The following is a 23,026-nucleotide window of genomic DNA, read 5'->3' on the forward strand; positions in this document are numbered from 1 at the left end:
CAGAAATCCTTGTCTTCCTTCCACTTCACTTCAGTGACGCCTACTATATCTAGATTGAGCCTTTGCATTTCTCTTTTCAGATTTTCTAGTTTCCCTACCACGTTCAAGCTTCTGACATTCCACGCCACGACTCGTAGAACGTTATCCTTTCGTTGATTATTCAATCTTTTTCTCATGGTAACCTCCCCCTTGGCAGTCCCCTCCCGGAGATCCGAATGGGTGACTATTCCGGAATCTTTTGCCAATGGAGAGATCATCATGACACTTCTTCAATTACAGGCCACATGTCCTGTGGATACACGTTACGTGTCTTTAATGCAGTGGTTTCCATTGCCTTCTGCATCCTCATGTCGTTGATCATTCCTGATTCTTGCGCGTTTAGGGGCAATTTCCCACCCCTAGAACAAGAGAGTACCCTGAACCTCTATCCGCTCCTCCGCCCTCTTTGACAAGGCTGTTGGCAGAATGAGGCTGACTTCTTATTCCGGAAGTCTTCGGCCGCCAATGCTGATTATTTATCAAAATTTACGCAGTGGCGGGGATCGAACCCGGGACCGAAGACGTTTTGATTATGAATCAAAGACGCTACCCCTTTTTTTTTATTTTTTTTTATTTTGTTCGTTATTGATCGTTGTGTTTGGTCGTTGCGGACGTCGCAAGACATCCTGTTCAAGTTCGGTGGTTGATCCTTTCACTCAGTTTTTTTTATTACAGAGAACAATCCGTTCTCTGACCGAACACGCTGAGCTACCGTGCCGGCTGCCCCTAGACCACGGGTACAAATTACACGGGAATTAACGGACTTTTAACGGGGAGTGGTAGTTAGACTAGATGCATAGACCCTTCTACTCTGAAATCGTTAGAGAATTCAGTATTCCGAAATCCATAGGGTCGGGAGTGTTCTGAGAGTACCATATTTCAGGTATTACTTCTCATCCCGGACAACGCAGTGACCAACAGCCTTTATGTAACGAGAAAAGCGGCGTTTGCGTAGATCTGCCAGTGCTAACAGGCAAGCAACGTTGCGTGAAATAACGACAGAAATGAATGTGGGACGTACGACGAACATATCCGTTAAGAGAGTGAGATGACATGTGGCGTTATTGAATTATGGCAGCACGATTACCTTTGCTAACAGCACAACACCGCCTGCAGCAACTCTCCTGCGTTCGTGCCAATATCGGTTGGGCCCTAGACAATTTGAACACCATGGCCTGGTCAGATGAATCCCGGTTTCAGTTGGTTAGAGCTGATAGTAGGGTTCGAGTGCGGCGCAGACTCCAGGAAGCATGCGCACAGGTTGTCAACATTGCAGTGTGCAAGATAGTGGTGGTTCCATAATTGTGTGGGGTGTGTTTACAAGGAATGGACCGGGTCCTCTGGTCCAACTGAACCGAATAGAAATGGTTATGTTCGGCTACTTGGAGGCCATTCGCCGCCGTTCCTGGACTTCATGTTCCCAAACAAATATGGAATTTTTATGGGCGACAATGCATCATGTCACGAGGCCACAGTTGCTCGCGATTGGTCTGAAGAACATTCTGGACAATTCGAGCGAATTATTTGGCCACCCGGATCGCCCGACATGAATCCCGTCGAACATTTAGGGGACACGAAACTTCTTGTCAGACTAAAAGTGTGTGCTGGATCGTGTCTCGAACTCGGGACCTTTGCCTTTCGCGGGCAAGTGCTCTACCATCTGAGGTACCGAAGCACGACTCACGCCCCGTCCTCACAGCTTTACTTCTGCCAGTACCTGGATAGCTCAGATGGTAGAGCATTCCCGCGAAAGGCAAAGGTCCCGAATTCGTGTCTCGGTCGGCCCACAGTTTTAATCTGCCAGACAGTTTCATATCAGCGCACACTCCGCTGCAGAGTGAAAATCTCATTCTGGATACATCCCATAAGGCTGTGGCTAAGCCATGTCTCCGCAATATCCTGTCTTTCAGGACTGCTAGTTCTGCAAGGTTCGCAGGAGAGCTTCTGTAAAGTTTGGAAGGTAGGAGACGAGGTACTGGCAGAAGTAAAGCTGTGAGGACGGGGAATGAGTCGTGCTTGGGTAGGTCAGTTGGTAGAGCACTTGCCTGCGAAAGGCAAAGGTCCAGAGCTCGAGTCTCGGTCCGGCATACAGTTTTAATCTGCCAAGAAGTTTCATATCAGCGCACACTTAGCTGCAGAGTGAAAATCTCATTCTGGATTTATAGGACTTAATGGAGAGGTCAGATCGTGCACAAAATGCAGCACCGGCCACGTTTTCGCAGTTATCGATGCCTGTAAAGGCAGCATGGCTCAATATTTCTGCAGGGGTCTTCCAACGACTTGTTGAGTGCATGCCTTGTCGAGTTAACGCACAACGCCGGGTAAAAGGAGGTCCGATACGATATTAGGAGGTACTCCGTGACTTTTGCCATCTCAATGTATTTCACTATGAAGGTTTCACTTCTGTTCCACTGGCTGGTGCCTCATATCTTGTTTTAAAGACTTATTCATGTCAAAAAACGCATGGGTAAGTGTGATACGCCGTGTGTGAATGACATTGTGGGAAAGGTTGACTACGTCTCAGAATGTAAGGAGAGGATTGCAGACAGGGGTGCAGGTGGGGTGGTAGGGGTTGGGGAGGGGGGAGACTGGTATCTTCGCACCGCGCTGCCAAATCCTTTGAATCGGCCTTGGCAGAGGTGCAGAGTACCGTGGAAATTTGTATCAAACCAGTCTTGCAAATACAAATTATAGCAATATGCACAACAGCGTCTTAAAACAGTTTTATTCTCCTAAAGTTTTTAATAACTTGGCTGTAAATGTGTTGCTTGCCCTGTATATTTGGATAAGAATTTCTTACAACATTGACTGTAATGTACATAAACACGGCTACATGTACATCTATACCTACGTGATTACTCTGCTATTCACAATAAAGTGCCGGCATAGGGTTCAATGAACCACCGTTCCACTCTCGAACGGCTCGCGGGAAAAACGAGCTCTTAAATTTTTCACTCCGGGCCCTGGTTTCTCTTATTTTATCGTCATGATCATTTCTCCCTATGTAGGTGGGCGCCAACAGAATGTTTTCGCAATCAGAGGAGAGAAAGGGTGATTGAAGTTTCATGATAAGATCCCGTCGCAACGAAAAACGCCTCTGCTTTAATGATTGCCAATCCAATTCACGTATGACGTCTGTGGCACTATCTCCCCTATTTCGCGACAATACAAAACGAGCTATCCTCCTTTGTACTTTTTCGATGCCATCCGTCAGTCCCACCTGATGCGGATCCCACACCGCACAGCAATATTCCAGAATAGGGCGGACAAGCGTGGTGTAAGCAGTCTCTTTAGAAGCCCTGTTGCACCTTCTAAGTGTTCTGCCTATGAATCGCAGTCTTTGGTTTGCTCTACTCACAACATAATCTATGTGTTCGTTCCAAATTAGGTTATTTGTAATTGTAATCCCCAAGTATTTAGTTGAATTTACAGCCTTCAGATTTGTGTGAGTTATCACGTAATCGAAATTTAGCGGATTTCTTTTAGTACTCCTGTGAATAACTTCACACTTTTCCTTATTCAGCGTCAATTGCCACTTTTAGCACCATTCAGATATCTTATCTAAATCATTTTGCAATCTGTTCTGACCATCTGATGACTTTACATCACGGTAAATGACAGTATCATCTGCAGACAATCTAAGACGGCTACTCAGATTGTCTCCTGCGTCGTTAATATACACTCCTGGAAATGGAAAAAGAACACATTGACACCGGTGTGTCAGATCCACCATACTTGCTCCGGACACTGCGAGGGGGCTGTACAAGCAATGATCACACGCACGGGACAGCGGACACACCAGGAACCGCGGTGTTGGCCGTCGAATGGCGCTAGCTGCGCAGCATTTGTGCACCGCCGCCGTCAGTGTCAGTCAGTTTGCCGTGGCATACGGAGCTCCATCGCAGTCTTTAACACTGGTAGCATGCCGCGACAGCGTGGACGTGAACCGTATGTGCAGTTGACGGACTTTGAGCGAGGGCGTATAGTGGGCATGCGGGAGGCCGGGTGGACGTACCGCCGAATTGCTCAACACGTGGGGCGTGAGGTCTCCACAGTACATCGATGTTGTCGCCAGTGGTCAGCGGAAGGTGCACGTGCCCGGCGACCTGGGACCGGACCGCAGCGACGCACGGATGCACGCCAAGACCGTAGGATCCTACGCAGTGCCGTAGGGGACCGCACCGCCACTTCCCAGCAAATTAGGGACACTGTTGCTCCTGGGGTATCGGCGAGGACCATTCGCAACCGTCTCCATGAAGCTGGGCTACAGTCCCGCACACCGTTAGGCCGTCTTCCGCTCACGCCCCAACATCGTGCAGCCCGCCTCCAGTGGTGTCGCGACAGGCGTGAATGGAGGGATGAATGGAGACGTGTCGTCTTCAGCGATGAGAGTCGCTTCTGCCTTGGTGCCAATGATGGTCGTATGCGTGTTGGGCGCCGTGCAGGTGAGCGCCACAATCAGGACTGCATACGACCGAGGCACACAGGGCCAACACCCGGCATCATGGTGTGGGGAGCGATCTCCTACACTGGCTGTACACCACTGGTGATCGTCGAGGGGACACTGAATAGTGCACGGTACATCCAAACCGTCATCGAACCCATCGTTCTACCATTCCTAGACCGGCAAGGGAACTTGCTGTTCCAACAGGACAATGCACGTCCGCATGTATCCCGTGCCACCCAACGTGCTCTAGAAGGTGTAAGTCAACTACCCTGGCCAGCAAGATCTCCGGATCTGTCCCCCATTGAGCATGTTTGGGACTGGATAAAGCGTCGTCTCACGCGGTCTGCACGTCCAGCACGAACGCTGGTCCAACTGAGGCGCCAGGTGGAAATGGCATGGCAAGCCGTTCCACAGGACTACATCCAGCATCTCTACGATCGTCTCCATGGGAGAATAGCAGCCTGCATTGCTGCGAAAGGTGGATATACACTGTACTAGTGCCGACATTGTGCATGCTCTGTTGCCTGTGTCTATGTGCCTGTGGTTCTGTCAGTGTGATCATGTGATGTATCTGACCCCAGGAATGTGTCAATAAAGTTTCCCCTTCCTGGGACAATGAATTCACGGTGTTCTTATTTCAATTTCCAGGAGTGTATGTTCTAAGTATGTAAGCCTTATAGTCGTTACGTAATCGTGCAACTAACAAGCAAGAATGTACACACACAATAAGACCGTAACGTCTGTTCACTATAACAATGCAGTGGTAATTTCTGTTTAAATAAGTTCTCTTGGTTCATGACTGGATATTTAACTTCAAACACTGTTGCATGTTAACAGATTCTAAGTTTGACAAAGCATACTAGCAATGTAAAGTGAAAAGTTATATGGCAAAGACAAAGTAAAAAAGCAGATTATCTCTCAATAAACGGTTTTACATGTGAAATGTGGTGTAACCCTTTGCTCTTCCTAGTACGCAGAGTTTCAACTTTAACGCAATTATCATGTGGTATATGTCGGTAAAGGATACTGCAATTTTTCTCAAGGTTAGCGTCTATGTTATTTTTCCCTGAGCCAGCGGGCGCACGTGGCTGCCTGCGGTGCGAGTCTTTGTTTGTTTCTTTGTTAGCGCACGTCGTTATTGGGATTTGGAGACCTAACTTCTACAAATTCACCGTGACGAGAGGGCTCAGCCTTATTTAAATCCCGCCAGTTCTGATGAAATTCAGGTCTGTCGTTTTGTCGGTAGTTTACATAGTTTCTTGTTTGTCGGTCATGTGGTGGAGAATTTCTCCCAGAATCGCAACTGCACGCTGAACTGTTGCGTCTGATGTTATTCTGTCTCCCTTGATAATAATTGTTTTTGTTCCCATATTGTCTATTTCTATGGTAATCCCTGTCATATTCATTACTACGGAAATGAGATCTTTCTCTGTAACGAGTATTACTCTGCCAGTGGTTGTCATATGGGTGGTGTCTGTTTTGGTCACGATTTACGTTGTGAGAATAGGCTTGTCATGGCCAGTTATTGTTTCTGTCATCACGGAATTGTGACGGATGTGATCTGTAATTGTTGTGCTCCTGTTCTCGCGTTCCGCGATTGTCAGTGTCAATTTGCAGTTCTTGTAACAGTCCCTGAAAAGCTTCAATGTCGTCTTTGCAACGCCGTGCCAAAATAATATTTCTTAAATGTTCAGGAAATTTCATTAAGCAAATGCGGATGAGTTCTGAAGGGCTGTATGGGTTTGAAAGATACTGATTCTTATGCAACATGTCTTCAAAATATTTCGTAAGACTGGAAAATTCAGATTGTTCGAAACGTTTCATCATTATGATGCTATGTTTTACTTGGTCTTGTGTAGCTTGAGACCAATATGCTGAGAGGAAGGCATGATAAAATTCTCCTTCACTGTGACAATCATGAATGACCGATCGCATTCTTACAGCTGGTTCATTCTCCAAGTAGCCACACATAAATTCTAACCTGTGCTCCAATGACCAGTTGGGAGGAAAACAATGAGAGAATTGATGGAGCCATGCTTGTGGATGAATGTCGTTGCCAGAATTCTTAAATGTTTTGAATTTACGTGTAGTAATGAACAGCTTATAGTCAAAATCATCATGTCGGCGAGTCACATGTCGGTCATTGTTACGTCGTTTCGGCGGTTCCATCTCAAAATCCAATGCGCCTTGCCAATTTCTTTCATAATTTCCGAAGTGTCCTGTGTTCTTATTTTGTGGTTGTTCCGTATTTCTATGTCCCTCTTCCCGTACTGGAGTGCGAGTGTCCTCTGAAATATGTAATTCTTGTATTACCTGTGTCAACTGATCTTGTACTTCCCGGATTTCTCTTTTGTACTGTGTATTGATTTGATTTTGATTTTATTTGAATTTTCTAATTTGTTCATACTCTTCTGTGTCAGTGAAGGCTATGGGTCTTGTGTCATTCAGATCATCATCTACCTTTGTAGATAAGTTAGTGACCCGATCCGAAAGTTCAGCTACTTTCTCCGATAGTGAACACATTTCCTCAGTGTGTTTTTCTGAACCAAGTTTCAGAGTGTCCATTTGTGTTGAAATCGAATCTACTGAGTCCTTTAAGTTTTCCTGAGTTTTTGCAAGTTGCGTAACCGAATCGGTAGATGCAACTGAGTCAATTTTAGCCCACAAGGTCTCATGATTTTCATGAACAATGGTTTGCAGTTCTTTTATGGCTGCTTCGTGATTCTGTAATGCATTTTCATGCCGCGAAAAAATAGGTTGAAAATGCTCACGAATTTGTGTTTTTACATCATTACAGACTTTTTGACATTTCGATTCAATGTTATATAACTCAGTAGTTAAATCTTCACGTGTCTGTTCAAGTGTGGTGTCTAACTTCCGAAGATTTTGTTCCATTGTGTCTAACTTTTGAAGCTTTCGCTGTGTTTGTCTCTGATGTTGTTCCATTGTGTCTAACTTTTGAAGATTCTGTTCCAGTGTGTCTAACTTTTGAAGATTTTGTCCCATTTGTTGCATTAATTGTAATAACAATGCATTAGTGTCTGGAATCTGTTCCTCTATGCTTTTCGGCAGTGCATTTGCACCAGCAACATTCACATTTTGACAAGCAGAAAATGTGTCTTGACTTATTTGAGAAAACGGTGAGGACACAAAACCTGAATCTACAGTATTTGAAAAATTGTGTCCTATCATTTCGGATTCCTGAGGCGAGCTGTTGCCGAGCGATCGATCGATAATGCTTCCCTGTTCACTAATTGTTTCACTGCCTACGCCATTGTTTGCCGCCCGCTCCATTTCCCTATGCAGAATTGCCAAATTACTATGTTGAACATTAGTTAATTCATTACATGGTGGCGCTAACACACTACTTTCGTCTTCACTGTCATTTCTCAGTTTACTTTGGAGCCTAGTATTACGTTTTTCACACGCCATTATTATCACAATATTTCACACGACAACACAGAAAAACACAATTTGAAGAGGAAAAATAGGGGAACACATTAATATAGCACTGAAAATAATATCTAGTTAATTGCAAGCGCAGCTGCGAAATACTTGGTGCAAATCTACATGCATGCCACAACTGTTTTACTGTACAAGAATGAAAAACTACAACTACAAAGGAGATTCTCTCTACAATTACGCGCTAGCAATAAACAAAATCTACACTAATTACACAAACTACAAGAAAAAAATCAGAAGATTCCAATGAGGTATCCTCGGCTAAGGGTCGACATATGAAACGTCCCCTTTGAAAAATTTATACATGACTGTGCTTAAACTGACACACAATATTTTTTAGCGCAACGCAATCTGACTTTGAGAAATCCCTACAAAGGAATGGCCCTGACTAACATTAACCTATACCTTTCACAAATCACTTACCTCACCAAAAATCTTCGTTACTCGAACTACTGCAATACAGCGAGCGCCACTACTGCCAGCTAAATAACAGATTCAAACTACAGAAGGCACTAACTACTAGTAGGCATAGTTAGCAAATGAAAGATTTTAATAGAGAACAAACAATGTATTTACCTTAATAATCATAATGTATACAGCAGTTCATGACATCCATTTTTACAAATATCAAACCTCCGCCATTTCTCTCCCCACATCCACCACTGCTGTCGGCTCACCTCCAACTGCGCAACGCTACGCGCTGTTCACATCCAGCTGCCCAACACTACAATGGCTGACAACAATGCAAACTACCCACAGACTGCGCACAGCACAGCCAGTGATTTTTCATACAGAGCGCTACGTAACGTTGCCAATAAGAAAACATAAACAGCCTACTTACATAGCCCCCCGCTACGTAACGTTGCCAATAAGAAAACATAAACAGCCTACTTACATAGCCCCCCGCTACGTAACGTTGCCAATAAGAAAACATAAACAGCCTCCTTACGACACACAAGGAATTGCAAACGCCGGCGTGGCAAACCGGGAAGTACTAAATCAACTGCCTTAGCTGATGATGTGGCTGGTGGATGACTAATACCACCGCATTACGTAGATCACGTGACAATCACGTGGAATGCAGTACTGCGATAAATGTCTTTTCCGTATCCATGTGGCAACACACAGTCCAACAAGGCCTCTCGTTCGGTGCGTCATCAGACATCACGGTAAAAGTCCGTGGCGCGGGGAGGGGGTAATTAACAAGATGACGAGCTAATGTCAGATACGAGGCGATAGCGACCAGTCCCACTTCGAACAAGGCTCTGAGTGGCATTCCTGAAGTGTTTGAGAACAGTGGGACGCCACTCAACGTTATCGTTTGGACACAGTGGCCTCGACGAAAATTCTGCAGGTAAGAAAGAACTTCATTAGCCATCACTTCGACTCCAAAGGTTGTAATGCTTTATGATAGGTGTTTATGGGACCTGCTGAAACACTAAGGTAGGATCTTCTTAACCGTAGTCAAATGTATATAAGCGTCGTAAGAATTAGTAGTTACTGTGTAGCAATAATTCGTTATGGATGGTAACGACTACGGAAGAGGCACTGAAAACATAATGGAAGCAGCGCAGTTCTCTTATATAGTACCAATGAGCTGCTGAATGTGCATTCTTGTAAATAGTGACTGGTTTTTCCACAGTGATTAGAGACTACATGTTCAGCCCTTTGTTGCTCGTATACTGCTGCCGGATATTTTTTACACAGGTAGGGTTGGAACAGACTACCGTAGTGTCAAGTATCGGCCGGCCGTTGTGACCGAGCTGTTCTAGGCGCTTCAGTCCGGAACCGCGCTGCTGCTACGGTCGCATGTTCGAATCCCGCCTCGGGCATGGATGTGTGTGATGTCCTTAGGTTTAAGTAGTACTAAGACTAGGGGACTGATGACCTCAGATGTTGAGTCCCATAATGCACAGAGATATTTGAACCATTTTATAAATTTTTTGTTGTTGACTCTCACAACACCGAAAAACTTCAGTGACTTTGGCTTGGGGCCAGATTAAGATATTTTTTTCAGAGGCTACTAAAATGTTGTAGGACAGTGTGTGAGAAATCATTTACCACCATAGTATTTAAGAAAGATATATCTCAACTTCTGTGTCGTCTTGTTCATCGTCAAGTCTTTGAAAAGATAACTGAAGACGAGAAAGTTCTTTAGAATATTCATAAACCATTCAACATTCCCTTTCATCACCGGCTTGTAGCTAACGACCGAACGAGAAACAAATTAAGTAAAATGTGTTGGTATTATATTACTTTTTTACAGAAAATGTAAACGAGGGCAGTAGAAGAAAGACAAACTAAGACGTTAGCGACCAAAGTGCTCGCTGAAAAATAATATATACGAAATCAAGCAATACATATTTTATCATATCAGTTGGCGTACGTTAATCGTCATATATATTTAGTGGCGTGTCTGTTAATTTTAGATAATATTTACGTCACCAGTATCCACGCTGTTTCCAAACATCGCGTACACGCTATGTGTATAGATGAAATACGAACTGGATATATGCTATTCGTATTTGTGCCTCTCTTGCGATTAATTCCCTCACTAAAGGCCTGGCCAGACAGAATCCGGCCTGCCACTGCGACGGACGGCGCAGCTGGTGGCAGGACCCGTCAGCGGCCAGGGACGCCACACAGGCAACGGCCGGCCGCAGCGACTCTTGATGCGTCAGCTGTTACACTGTGGAAGGGGCCGAAGCCCATTATTAAGCTTGCATTCGTAGCGCGATTGCGTTAGAAGATTTGGAATCTTCAAGCGTTATCTTTGTGCAAGTTCTTTTTTTTTTTTTTTTTATTTGCAGAAATGAGTAGCTTGCACTAGCGATACGAAATGGCACCAAGAAGAGGAGATGTTGGGTGCACGATATTGATAGCAAGAGAAAAAGCTTAGGAGAATACCATCGTCTGTGTATTGACCTAGAGTCTGACGAAGATAGGTTCTTCAAATATTTTCGTATGTCGCGAGAATGTTTCAAGGAAATGCATCGCCTGATAAAAAGGTAGCACCGAGAAGTGCACAACGAACTGAAGAAAGCCAATTGATACAAGGCACAGACAAGCCGTTTGTTTGAGGTAAGTTTTACCGTTTGTTGCCTCTTTGTGCTTGAAATAGAAGTTATATAAATTATTCCATTTCAGTTTTGCTGTATCATATGAAAGGTTCGGCGGAAGAAAGTGCTATCCCACAACGTAGTTACGAGTGGAGTGATAAATTTATCTGCAGTGTTTACGAATACAGCAAACGATAGTAACATCTAGTTCCATATGTCCCGCTAGAGAGAACTTTCTACTTAATAGATTGTTTTGTTTCACTGTATTCATAACATTGTCATTGAATTTAAACAAACATATCTTTGGTCGTTAACTTATCTATTCGTTCTATCGGCATAATTGATTTTAATCTTTTCCAGATACTTGACTACTGGCGACAGTCACCAGAGCATAGCTTTTTCTTTTCAGTTAGGACGTTCAACAGTCTCAGATATTGTGAAACAAGTGTGCCAGGCAATATGGACTGTTCTACAGCCCAAGTATTTTACTACTCCTACAACAGAGATGTGGAAGAAATCTGAAGGAGGATTTATAGAACTGGGGGTTTCCGAACTGCCTTGGAAGCATAGACGGAAAGGCTATCAGGTTAAAATGCCCGAAGGATAGTGGATCCCAGTTCTTCTGTTAGTAACAGTTCTTTTCGCTAGTTCTCCTGGCGATCGTTGATCCATACTACCGAGTTTACAGTAGTTGATATTGGAAGTTACGGACGTCACAGTGACAACACTATTTAGCTTTCTATCAAGAGTATATCGAGGACAAATGTATTCTACCTCCAAATCAGGATCGCGTGTATCATACAAAAAGTTGTATTCTCTCACCTCCTCTACAAGTCTTTCTCTGTGCATGCACTACGAGCTGCAAGACAAAAACCGCCCCACGCCGCTGCTTCTAGTGTGACAGAAGAGCAGTTGAATGCTCCAACAGAGGCAAGCAGCCGCTCCGGCTTGCGGCGAATCTGTAATCTGTGACAACCCGGCGGCGGCCGGTGCGGCAGGCCGGCTGCCGGTGCGTCAAAGCCGCCCTCAGTGTGACCGCCGCCATACAGCAACGAGCGATTCAACAGTGCGGCCTGCCGGCTGCGGTTCAAGGGCACAGGCCGGACGGCCAGGCCGCATTCTGTCTGGCCAGGCCGTAAGTGTTGTTGTGAATAAACTTCCTATCACCGTTTCAGATAACGAAACTGAAAGATTAGTTTCACTTCTAGACTTTTCTACAGAAGGATGTAAAGTCTATGTAACCGACAAGGATCTTTGTGACACTAGTACTAATTAGTTCCGTCTGTATCGCAAATAATTTGTTCCACAAATTTTTACTGTCGACGTTTGCCATCTTCAGATCCTCAGATGTGACGTAGCAATGATGTGACGACGGAAAACGACAACGACTAGCAATATGTGAAACAAGCAAAATAAGTTATTAGGAATCCAGAATGCAATCATTTTAAAACACGTTATTTAAGTTGAGCATGAGTGTCAAATGCTCAATCAGTATGCACCCATACCTATTTCAAGAAGAACTGCTTTAAATGTTACTGTGTAGAAGACAGGCGCGAGCGTCTGGTTCATTGCAAGAAAATATTGAAATGTGGTTCACCCTTCGAACGAAGATATTTATTTTTTACAGAGCCCTCATGAGCGATCCTTTCACAGTCGAAGGGAAGAAGAGAGAGAAACAGAGAAACTTGTATTTCAAAGAATGATTTCTCCATTTGACACGAATTTGTTCACTGAAAAATCAGCATTTTATAGTGTGAGACGCTGCAAATAAGACGCTGTACCTCACCGTGAAGTTTATTCTTAAAATGCTGGAAAAAGGCGTTTAAAGATACCTATTCGCCTCATAAGCATCTCGCGTAATTACCATGAGAGAAATTCGAGGTTACTAGTTTGTGAATGCGTATTCCATAGGCAGGGGTACGGGGGGAATAGTGAGGTGCACAGTGATTGGGGGGGGGGGGAGGGGAAGTTCGGGTTTATCCTCCACCATCGCAGTACGCTTATCTGTAGAACGCAAATGTTCTCCTCTTTACTCACTCTTTCTGAATAAGAGCAACATATTTCATACATTTCTATATTTATAATATTTTTCCGGCAGACTAGTTACCAGTGTACACATACAAATAGTATGACACTGGGAGAAGTGACATTCCCCAAGATAGAAGCTACGTATAACAGAAGGTATTAACCAGGCATTGCCACCAAATGTGCCATACAGAAAAACAAAAGGATAAGAAAAGTCGAGCAACATTGTTATTATCAGAGAATATAGAATATACGGCCTCCCCACCTTAACAATAATTCACGTTTACTTGCTTTCAGTCTTTATGAGTACTGGTGTACCTATCGGGAAATAATAAATGAGAACAGCAGTTCTTCCGCCGTGTATTACGGAGAATTACTCTTGTCAGTGAGTGATGAGTCTGCATTATCGGGAGCGATCTGCGTTGTTTGTCAGAGACTGCTGGCTATAATCTGCTCTTCACGTCCTCAATTATAGCCGTACACGCCGCTTCTCGTCACCAGACAGCGAGGCATGCACGTGATAACTTAGCGCCAGGGACGCTCCGCCACGAAATGTGACGAAACGCGGACTCCGTCGCTCAGTATTCTCACACTGTTCGGACAAACTACCTACCGTTACTTATTTCCTAATGACGTCGATATGCCACACCGGTTGTTGTTAGTCGAACGGATGTATTTCATTTTGGATTCGCCACTACAGCACAGATTCAGCTGTATAGCCGTTAAAAAGTGAGTTTATTACGAACCCCAATCTTAAAATGAGAACAATTTTAAAATTAAATAAAAAACAGCCTTACAACAATATTACAACAACTTAACGTTTACCTGCAGACATGGTATTTAAGCTTTATTTCAGTAGAATATTCAGCTATATTAAGGCACTTACTCTATCGTATGACCAGCTTCCGCAATCCAGCATAGGTATAAGCAGCCTTATTTCTTTTAACCAGATCTGTACTGACATTTTGACATCGTTTTCGTCTTACTGGTAGAGCTGACCGACAAGATGGAAGAATAAATGATAGTGATTAGGTTTTAGGTCAGAGTTATACGGTTATACGGAGAGTGATCAAATTGTTCTCAAACACAATGGTCTCGGGAGCGACGAGAAAAACGGGGACGGGCATTGTCGTGTAGAGAGGATTCGACGTCACAAAAATTGCCTGCATTGGCTGTGCCGTCCCAAGGCACAAAATCGAGAAGAAAAACACCATCCCTATCCCATAACATAGTGCACCTAATTTTTCAGGCTGAAAACGTGTGCTGGAACTTCAGTTTTGGAGTGGGGGGGGGGGGGGTGGTATTTAATTCCTCCATTCCAAGGAATGGTCATCAGTAATGACAGCCGGTCACCGAATTTGTTTCTCATAGCACATATTTATGCGGTCATCTTTAAATGCTCTACACCGTTTTCTAACCATCGAGATGCTCATAGATTTTTCTCAACACAATTCACTAATCTTCTGAAGAATTTCAGCAACTATCGCTTCGGCTGCATTTAAGAAACGATTAACAGTGCGTATTTCCCAGTAGGCGGAATTTTTAGACGGCTGAGCCATTTGAATCACGTATAGAAAAATATTCATGCAAGCAAAAGCTACTGCAGGGCTGTTTCTTGATAGCTAATTGTTGACGGTACATTCCGAGCATCTGCTGTGTTACGTCAGTAGAACTCCAACGGTCATATTTCTAAACGGTACTTAGTTTAAAAACGCGTCTCATACAACCCGTCCGCAAGGGGACGCAGCTTGGGGCAAACTGTTGTCTGTATTACTAAAACGCTATCCCTCAACCGGTAACACGCGACACGGTACCAGGTTCAGCGTAGAAACAACAAATATTCAGTTGTTGATATTTCGCTCAGTTAATGGCCGAATTTCAAAATCTGAAATGCGGTCACAATCTATTCATTACGAGGTATAATCTTATGTTTAAATTTTAACACAATAATACAAGTAATACAATTAGAAATTGTGTGTATGTCTTGAGACAGCGAATAGAGCACGTAAATACACGGACTTCATTCATCCAGCATTTGAGAATTACTGCACTTAGCTACTTCCAACTAAGATGACTCGCTAATTTCAAACGTTTGGGAAACTTCTCCTCCCTGACATGATGAAAGAAAAATGGTTTACCACTCACTACATTTTCGCTGTTCAAGCAGATTAACTTCAGCATCAGGCATGAAGTACGTATTAATTTATTATTTCTTTACTACTAACTCTATTCGCAGTTTGCAGACCGTATCCACATATACCACTCAATGTACTTGAAAAATTATGTCACTGTACGACACATTGCTCAGGAAATATGACGTCATTCAGATGCGGGACAGACTTGCTTTTGATTTAAATAGCGTGCCAATTACCCCGTTTACATTCAGCTGGTGTTTCAAAATGAGAGTACTTAGCGACATTCGACGAACGTTATGCATAATTTCAAACCTTTGCTAAACTCTTTCTCGTTTAAGCGCTTAAAAGCTAATATTTAGCACGTTAACCTATTTGTAGTCAGATGTTTGAAGCTTAGAGTTCTAGTCTTTAAAGACATCGGTATAAGGTAGTTGGATCGCCTCTTCACCTTTCAGTGCAGGTTACGTTTACAACTAGTTAAAAATTGTAATAACAGGTATAATATTACATGCTCCAGTACGTAGGCAGTAGATCAAAGACAATGACAGCTGTGAAATAAATAATAGCATAACTTATCAACCAAGGAATTTGGGTTGCAGTCAAAACGGTCTTCTCATAAATTGTAGCGGAATGCTCGAACATTAACAAGATGACAGAAAGTGTTTCCTGAACAGTAGTGACTTAACACACAGTTTATGAGCACAAGAACATACAGGACTATGTCAGCTGAAATATCCTCACGTTCACCGTAATGTGACATTCGGAACGTTTTAAGTAATTACCAAATCCATATTAATTTTTTCTAGATTCTTCTTCCAACACTAATGACAGATTTTCCATGAACTTGTTCTTCATCATCATTCTTTCCATTAGCTGCCGGGTCTCTACGTGGGTAAGTTACAAGGAAACTCTTTTATTTCTGCACAGTAATTGCCCTTTGTTTTATTTTGTTTAAGATGTCAATCAAGGTCTTTCTCGGTCGTGTTTTTCCTTGAAACTCCCTTTCTAGAATACTGCGGCGTGTCACTTGATATACGAACTCATCTTTTTATTCCTGAATGTTCTTTCTTCGTCACTTTCTTGAAAATATTTCTGCCTGATGATTTCCTGTGTCCATTTTATCTTTGAGGAGCATCTTCGGAAATATGCCTCCGCTAATGTTTTATTACACGTGGTTATTATGCTCTTTATTTGATCGCACGTTTAATTGCAATTTTCCAGAATTTATCGTTTGTCTCCTGTTGTAATTACTTATTAACAATTAATTTACTATTTCACTTCAAGGCCAGAAGTAACTGACGATTTGTTTCTCAAAACAGCATCGCCTCCCCCCTCCCCTCTCCGGGAATGCGTGTAGATACTACTTGTTTCATTTCCTTTTCGACCACTATGTTTTCCTCATCTGATTATCCTAATCCAGAGACATAATTTGTAAAACTCTAACCGACTACTATATTTTAAAAATAAATCTGTGAAGAAAGTGAAGCATTCATGGTTCATCATTTCCAAAACTGAGAAAAGAAAAATATCAAGAAAGGTGCAATTAAAATTATTTTCATACATCACACCTTCAATAATTTAATCATCCTTATAAACTGGGAGAGAGATTGGAAAAAGTTATACCAGCTAGTCAACAAAAATGTGGTCAAGAAACGAAATGTAATTCGTTGATGTATGGGTGAAACTCTAATGAAAAAGTACAGCCTGAATGTTGCCGTGAAAGTAACACAATGCTGGTCAAAGCAACTAATCGGAGGTAAACAAATTTTGTTTCACTCATTTGTGTCATTATTGCAATAAACTATTAAAAATTTTATCCAAAGAACTAATTCTGACTTTCCACGGGTACACTGGACATTTGAGAGCACTGGATGAGGGATATGGCCTACCAGACACCTCATATTTGGAACTAATGGTTCGCCAAACTGAGCTGGCCCGGAAAATATGTACCAGATTGTAATAAATCCTGCATAAAATACGAAAGATACGTGCTTCTCATGTTTATCGTGTTGTTCTACCAGGAGGCAACAGAGGAATCACTTAACAAGACTGTAAGTAAACAAGTTACAATTGTTAAAGAATGAGTATATTCGCATTGTCTGTCGCCTTCTGTCAGTTGATCCCTAAAATGATGAAGTAGATTCGGTGATAAAATCTTATCGTGATTCGGAAACCGAAAGTTGCGTGCCATGTACCAAGCTCAACATTATGCAGCTACTGTCCAGCAAAATAATAACGATTTTATGGTGTACAGTGTCGAAAGTTCTTGAGTTAACATACTCGTGCAGTCTTAACCAGGCCGAAAACACTTGTACCGTCCGATGGTTCTGATTTCTGCAAGACACTAGTGGTTCTGGTTCCGAGTATAGTCATCCCATCTTGTGTTATTGAATTATGGAGACAATAGTGAATATAAGGCTGGATGTAACTTTCAGGTGGAGCAGTTACGAGGACTCTAGATTCTTAGTTTGCAAGCGTGATCAAAAAATCTTCTACTAATTGTAATTTACGTCTTTCATGCTTACATAAATCAGCTGAGGTGAATGCCTCGATTGGTGATTCAATAAGTCTGCATGTTCCATCTGAACAAGTTCTCCGTTTTTAATGACCACGATGTCACCGGTATTGTGTTCCATGATACATAACTTTCATTAAAGCACTACAGAAGAAAAGAGAATGATTTTAAATGATGACTTCTGCTGACACTTGCAAAATATGTTTCCAATTCGTACAATGATCTTCTGGAAAAATGAACAAGAGAGTGGTCAGCTGCACTGAAGTCTATATGTCCGCAGCTACGATACGAACTAGCTGACGGCGCCCTCTGTCGCCACATGATTCCTCTAAGTGTTTATGGAGGTAGACGTTTCTCCTCAAAAGAATTGTCAGCATAGCTTAGATGATGATCGAGAGGCTGCCAGAATGTACCACATCCTATACTTTATCTTGTAAACCATATTATAGACTATTCTATATCTAATTTGTCTTTGTCGTCGAATTTCTAACCTTCTGCTACACTTTTTGGGAACATCAGCATGGTCCATCACCTTGTTCCAGCAGTATACTGTTTGGGAAAATGGGTTTAACGAGCATGTTAAACATTGGACTTTGATGTAATCATGACCTCTAAAGCTGAAACGTGTAAGTCATATGTACAGTGATGAAAGTACGAAAAATAGTTTTGTGTATCTTATTTTGGGCGCTGTAAGCTATCTGTGTGGCGGCTTCCACTGGCTTATCACAGGTACTATATTGATGTGAATCTTCATGCCCAATGGGGACGTCAAAATGTCGACCAATGCAAGGACATTAATATTCATGAAACTGGTTCAGCACTTGAAATGAAGAAAGATCTTTGCACAAAGTTTGACATGATAGTGCAGAAAAGGAAGGAAGTTCGTGTCTTATCGTCCCATGAATTCGAGGGCATAGAGCTGGAACACCATTTCATGCTGAACAAAAGTATACGAGTAAATCAGCCTCATTCTATTCAAAGGAAGCAACCTGGTATTCGCTACAATCGATATAGGGGTAGGATGGGCTGGTCCAGCATCCGCCAATTACAAATTCTGTACTCTTCGTAGCTGATGCCGTGATTTGTGGGAGATGGGGACTAACTTATCATGACTGAAAAACTGCTGATGGAATCGCATCACGCAGATCACTATTCAGTAAAATATTCAAAACTGTGGCACCAATATGGGAAGGTATATCGAGTGTCTTTTGGAATCCTATGGACGTTTTGACTGTGCAATGTATCAGTATCGTGAAGAAATCACGTCTTTGACGAGTTCATCCATGCGCTTGCATGACAATAAAAGACTATGTACCGAAACCTTAACAGCTATGTCAATGCGAAACTTAAATAGGAAGTTTTACCGAGTTTATCTTATAGCAAGTCCATTACTGCCACTTTAGGAAACTCCACATGGTGGTCGCATTGAAGTTGTGGACTCCTCCAATTTTAACGCATTGTTTACTAAGATGAATTACAAATTAAAATCGGTAGAGATAATATTGAAAAGTGAACAAATAATTGCAACGATTGTGACTGATCGGTGCACTTATTTTCGTCTTTAGGGATCGGTACCTCACTATGTGAAAACGGAACCTTTGCAGTCCGTCTGTCTGTCGGTCTGTTAAGAGCCATTATTCTCAGAAACGGGTAGACGTATCAGGCTGGAATATCTCAAATACGAGTGTACGGTCCCTTGGGGAATAACAAATTTGACCTTGTGAGTCAATGAAATGAAAAGATACGGCATTTATGTCACATATTTTGATACCCGCAAACTCACTATTGGTGCTTCCCGTGACTGAGAATCATGAGATTTGACAAGAAGCAAAGTATCACAGTACAAGAAAATAAAAAATCCTAAAATAGTTTCTGTAATTATATCACATAAAAAATATTTTTTGCTATTTATTTACTGTCCATCTTTCTGTTTGGTTGTCTGTTAAGACCCCTTTTCCTCATGAACGGAGGGGGTGTAAAGTTGAAATTTGTGTCAAATACGAAGATATACGGTTCTTCACGACGTAAAAACCTTAAGCCTGTAAGTCATTGCAGTCAAAAGATATGGCTATGTTCGTCACACATTTTGATGCTTGCAAACTGACTCATCCAAATCTATACATGAACTGTCTATATACATAATCAAGTGCCTGTGGAACCCTCAAAGGCGAGTCCAACTCTTAAGTGTCCCGCTTTTTCTTTCCTCATTTTCCTATAAGAAATGCCAACGGGCTTGCCGCAGTGGTAATACCGGTTCCTGTCATATCACAAGTTAAGCACAATCGGGCTTGTCTAGTACTTGTTGTACGTTGTATGTATGTTAACAGGGGACCTAGAAACGACGGAGGGGCTCCGTCCCCACCGCAGCCGCAGTGGTCCACAACCCCACGACCACTACCACAGTTCGCCACTCCGCCGCCCCACACCTAACCCAGGGTTATTGTGCGGTTTGGCCCCTAGTGGACGTCCCCCCAACCCAGGGAACGTCTCAAACAAGACGAGTGTAACCCCTATGTTTGCGTGGTAGAGTAATGGTGGTGTACGCACACGTGGAGAACTTGTTTGCGCAGCTGAGGCTGAATAAGGGGAACCAGCCCGCATTCGCCGAGGCAGATGGAAAACCACCTAAAAACCATCCACAGACTGGCCGGCTCACTGGATCTCGACAAAAGTTCGCCGGGCGGATTCGTGCCGGGGGCCAGGCGCTCCTTCCCACTCCTGAAAGCCGTGCGTTAGATCGCACGGCTAACCGGGCGGGCTGGCTACTACTTAGATGGGTCTGCCGAGTACTGTTGGAAGCAGCGTGCACCCAGCTCTTGTGAGCCCAATTGAGGAGATACTTGGTAGAGGAGTACTGGCAGCGGCCACGAAAAGTGACAACGGCAGGGAGTACAATGTACCTCTGTATCCGCATCCGGCGAAGCCCAAGGGCTGAGGATGATACGGCAGCCGGTTAGTACCGTTGGGCCTTCAAGGGCTGTTCGGAAGGTGTTTCTCGGTTTCTTTTTCTATGGGAAATAAATCTGGACTGATCTTCTGTTTGACCCATGCGAGCGCTCTTTACGATTTGGCCGTAGTCAAATTATTTTTAACCCTATTTCTAACCCATTTCGTGCCAGTACAAGGTCTGGCAATTAAATGAGCACATTGTGCCTGCAAGTGCAGTGCTATTCATTAGTACCTCCAAGTTCTCAGATGACGATTGCACGGAACCTACAAGACATACAGAAATATGGCACCTGTCACTGGAGAGATTCGTAATGCGCGTCGTGTCGTGGGGTAATTCCAGAGTACGTTATTAGGGGAAAGCGCGTTTGAATGTATAGACGAATCATTCGCTCCATATTGTCAGATTTAATTAGTTCGCGTCTGCTGCCTCACGAACGGTGGCCATATTGAGTATCTGTAATGTGCGTTAAAAATTATAGAGATGTTCTAGCCACTGACATGTGTCTAATTTCATGTAGTCGTCCCTGAAATCCAGGAGGTATTTAAGAGCAGCCACGTGTTTCCATTGTTTGGTGTTAAATGAATGCTGTCTCTCCAACGTGACAATTGCCTGAACCTCATTTACAAGTGTTCAGTGCACTGTATATTTTAGATCAGAGATTTAAATTTGTGTAACACTTACTAACAGTAGTTTAATATTCAATATTTAGTTTTAAGTATTATGTAACATAGCATGTGGAACTGAAAATACCATGTAATAATTTTATGAGTAGCTGCAGACATCCTTATTGATCGCACTAAGGAAGTTATCTGGAAACTATTAATCATTCAACAGTAACGATTGTTGATGTATTTTCTTTCAGATGCGAAGATGACTGCAATGAAAGCGGCTGAGTACGAAATCGTTCCACCCGATGGAGGGTGGGGCTGGATGATTGTCTTGGGGGTCGCCCTAAATTACGTAAGTACTGCCTTACACCTGAACAGTTTAGCTAATTATTATCCACTTCTGAAATCAGGACAATTATGGTTCGTTCTGGGATAGGTGGAGAACATTTAGTGGCTAATGAAGTGGAAAGCAGACATAACTTTACGATAGCCAAACAGTGAATTAAAAACTTTGCCCATACCAGTTCTAAAATGAGCATCTATTTATTAATTATCTTAGCTCACTATAGACGAGAGGTAGTCACAAAAGTTTATTTGTCGTCTCGAACAAAGAGAAGTAATTAATATTATGTTGGTACAAGTGTGCAGTCCTGGCACACATCTGAATTCTCGCGCCACAGTGCCGTAGCACGTTGCTAAATGAAAAGAAAAAGGAGTCAAAGCTCATTGATAAAGTCTAGTAATTCGTTTTCTTCGTTTGAAGGGGAAAACGCTGCAGCATTCCACGTTGGCAACAGACCCGCGCCTACTCGTCATTACAGATTTACAAAATTGTGGCTTTGGCGGAAAATAGTGACAGAAGTGGGAGATGCAGATGGTCGCAAGCGTTAAGAAACAAGTAGAATTTCTGGATCGGGTCTTACGAGGCATGAGCCATTTATGTCACCATGGTTTCCAGGTAGCGGTTGGCACAGGAGGAGAGAGTTCAGAACGGTAATCCGATAGTCGTAGTGTCGAGTTTCTATGCGGATACATTTTGTTTGTAAGGTGTCAGGCAAATCCAACACCTTCCATGAAAACCCTGACATGATAGCAGATCAGGCAGTATGTCACGTAGCTCCGAATATATCCTGACATTAAATTAACCAAAGTAATATGATCAAAGAGTGAGCAAATGGAATACCACAGACTAACACAAGAACGCCTAAATGCATGTCATACCTTCCCACCGTGTAACAGACGCAGTTCCGAGGGGAGAAACGAGAACAGAAGTCGAGAGCAGAGTCGTGTAGGCTAGGAGGCCCTACGATAAGGGACAGACACCAACATCGCCGGTCAACCGCCAAGAGCAGCTCCCAGCCAATGTTAAAAGATAGAACCCTCCAGAAGAACAGTATAGATCTTACGATAACACTAAAAGGGCCACACCAGCTGCAAGTTTTAGCGTGAGACTATACGCGTCTCTGTTACGTAGCAAACATTAAAAACATTGCCCCATCACGAAAAGTATAACGTTTCCCATTGGATAGACAGAATTCTTGTAGGCGGAGCTTAAGGTTAACGTTGAGACCCTGATTGGTCAGTTGAAAACCCAGCCAGATACCTTTTTCTTAAACCTACTTCAGTAAATTGTAGTGAAGAGAAGTTAGAGAGTGGTTACCGAGACGGTGAGGTGTGTGGAGCTGCGCCGCCCGCCGACCCTGACGCTGCCTAACCACCGACAAGGTAATGAACGCACGCGATGCCGCATAATAGCGCATAAGGCTTCACACAGAACTGCAGAAGT

The 23,026-nt window shown here is 43.0% G+C and overlaps 1 protein-coding gene across 1 annotated transcript in view; it reads left to right on the top strand.

Moving 5' to 3' along the window:
* Positions 1–9,147: 9,147 nt before the first annotated feature.
* The window catches only part of LOC126088232 (monocarboxylate transporter 2-like), an 87,318-nt gene continuing 73,439 nt past the window's right edge, over positions 9,148–23,026 (top strand). The window contains exons 1-2 of the mRNA XM_049906360.1: positions 9,148–9,302; positions 21,495–21,592. Coding sequence (XP_049762317.1) covers positions 21,503–21,592 — 90 coding nt within the window. The 5' untranslated portion in view covers positions 9,148–9,302; positions 21,495–21,502. The remainder of the gene's footprint in view (positions 9,303–21,494; positions 21,593–23,026) is intronic.

Source organism: Schistocerca cancellata, chromosome 6 (assembly GCF_023864275.1).
Source record: "Schistocerca cancellata isolate TAMUIC-IGC-003103 chromosome 6, iqSchCanc2.1, whole genome shotgun sequence".
Taxonomy (NCBI): Eukaryota; Metazoa; Arthropoda; class Insecta; order Orthoptera; family Acrididae; genus Schistocerca; species Schistocerca cancellata.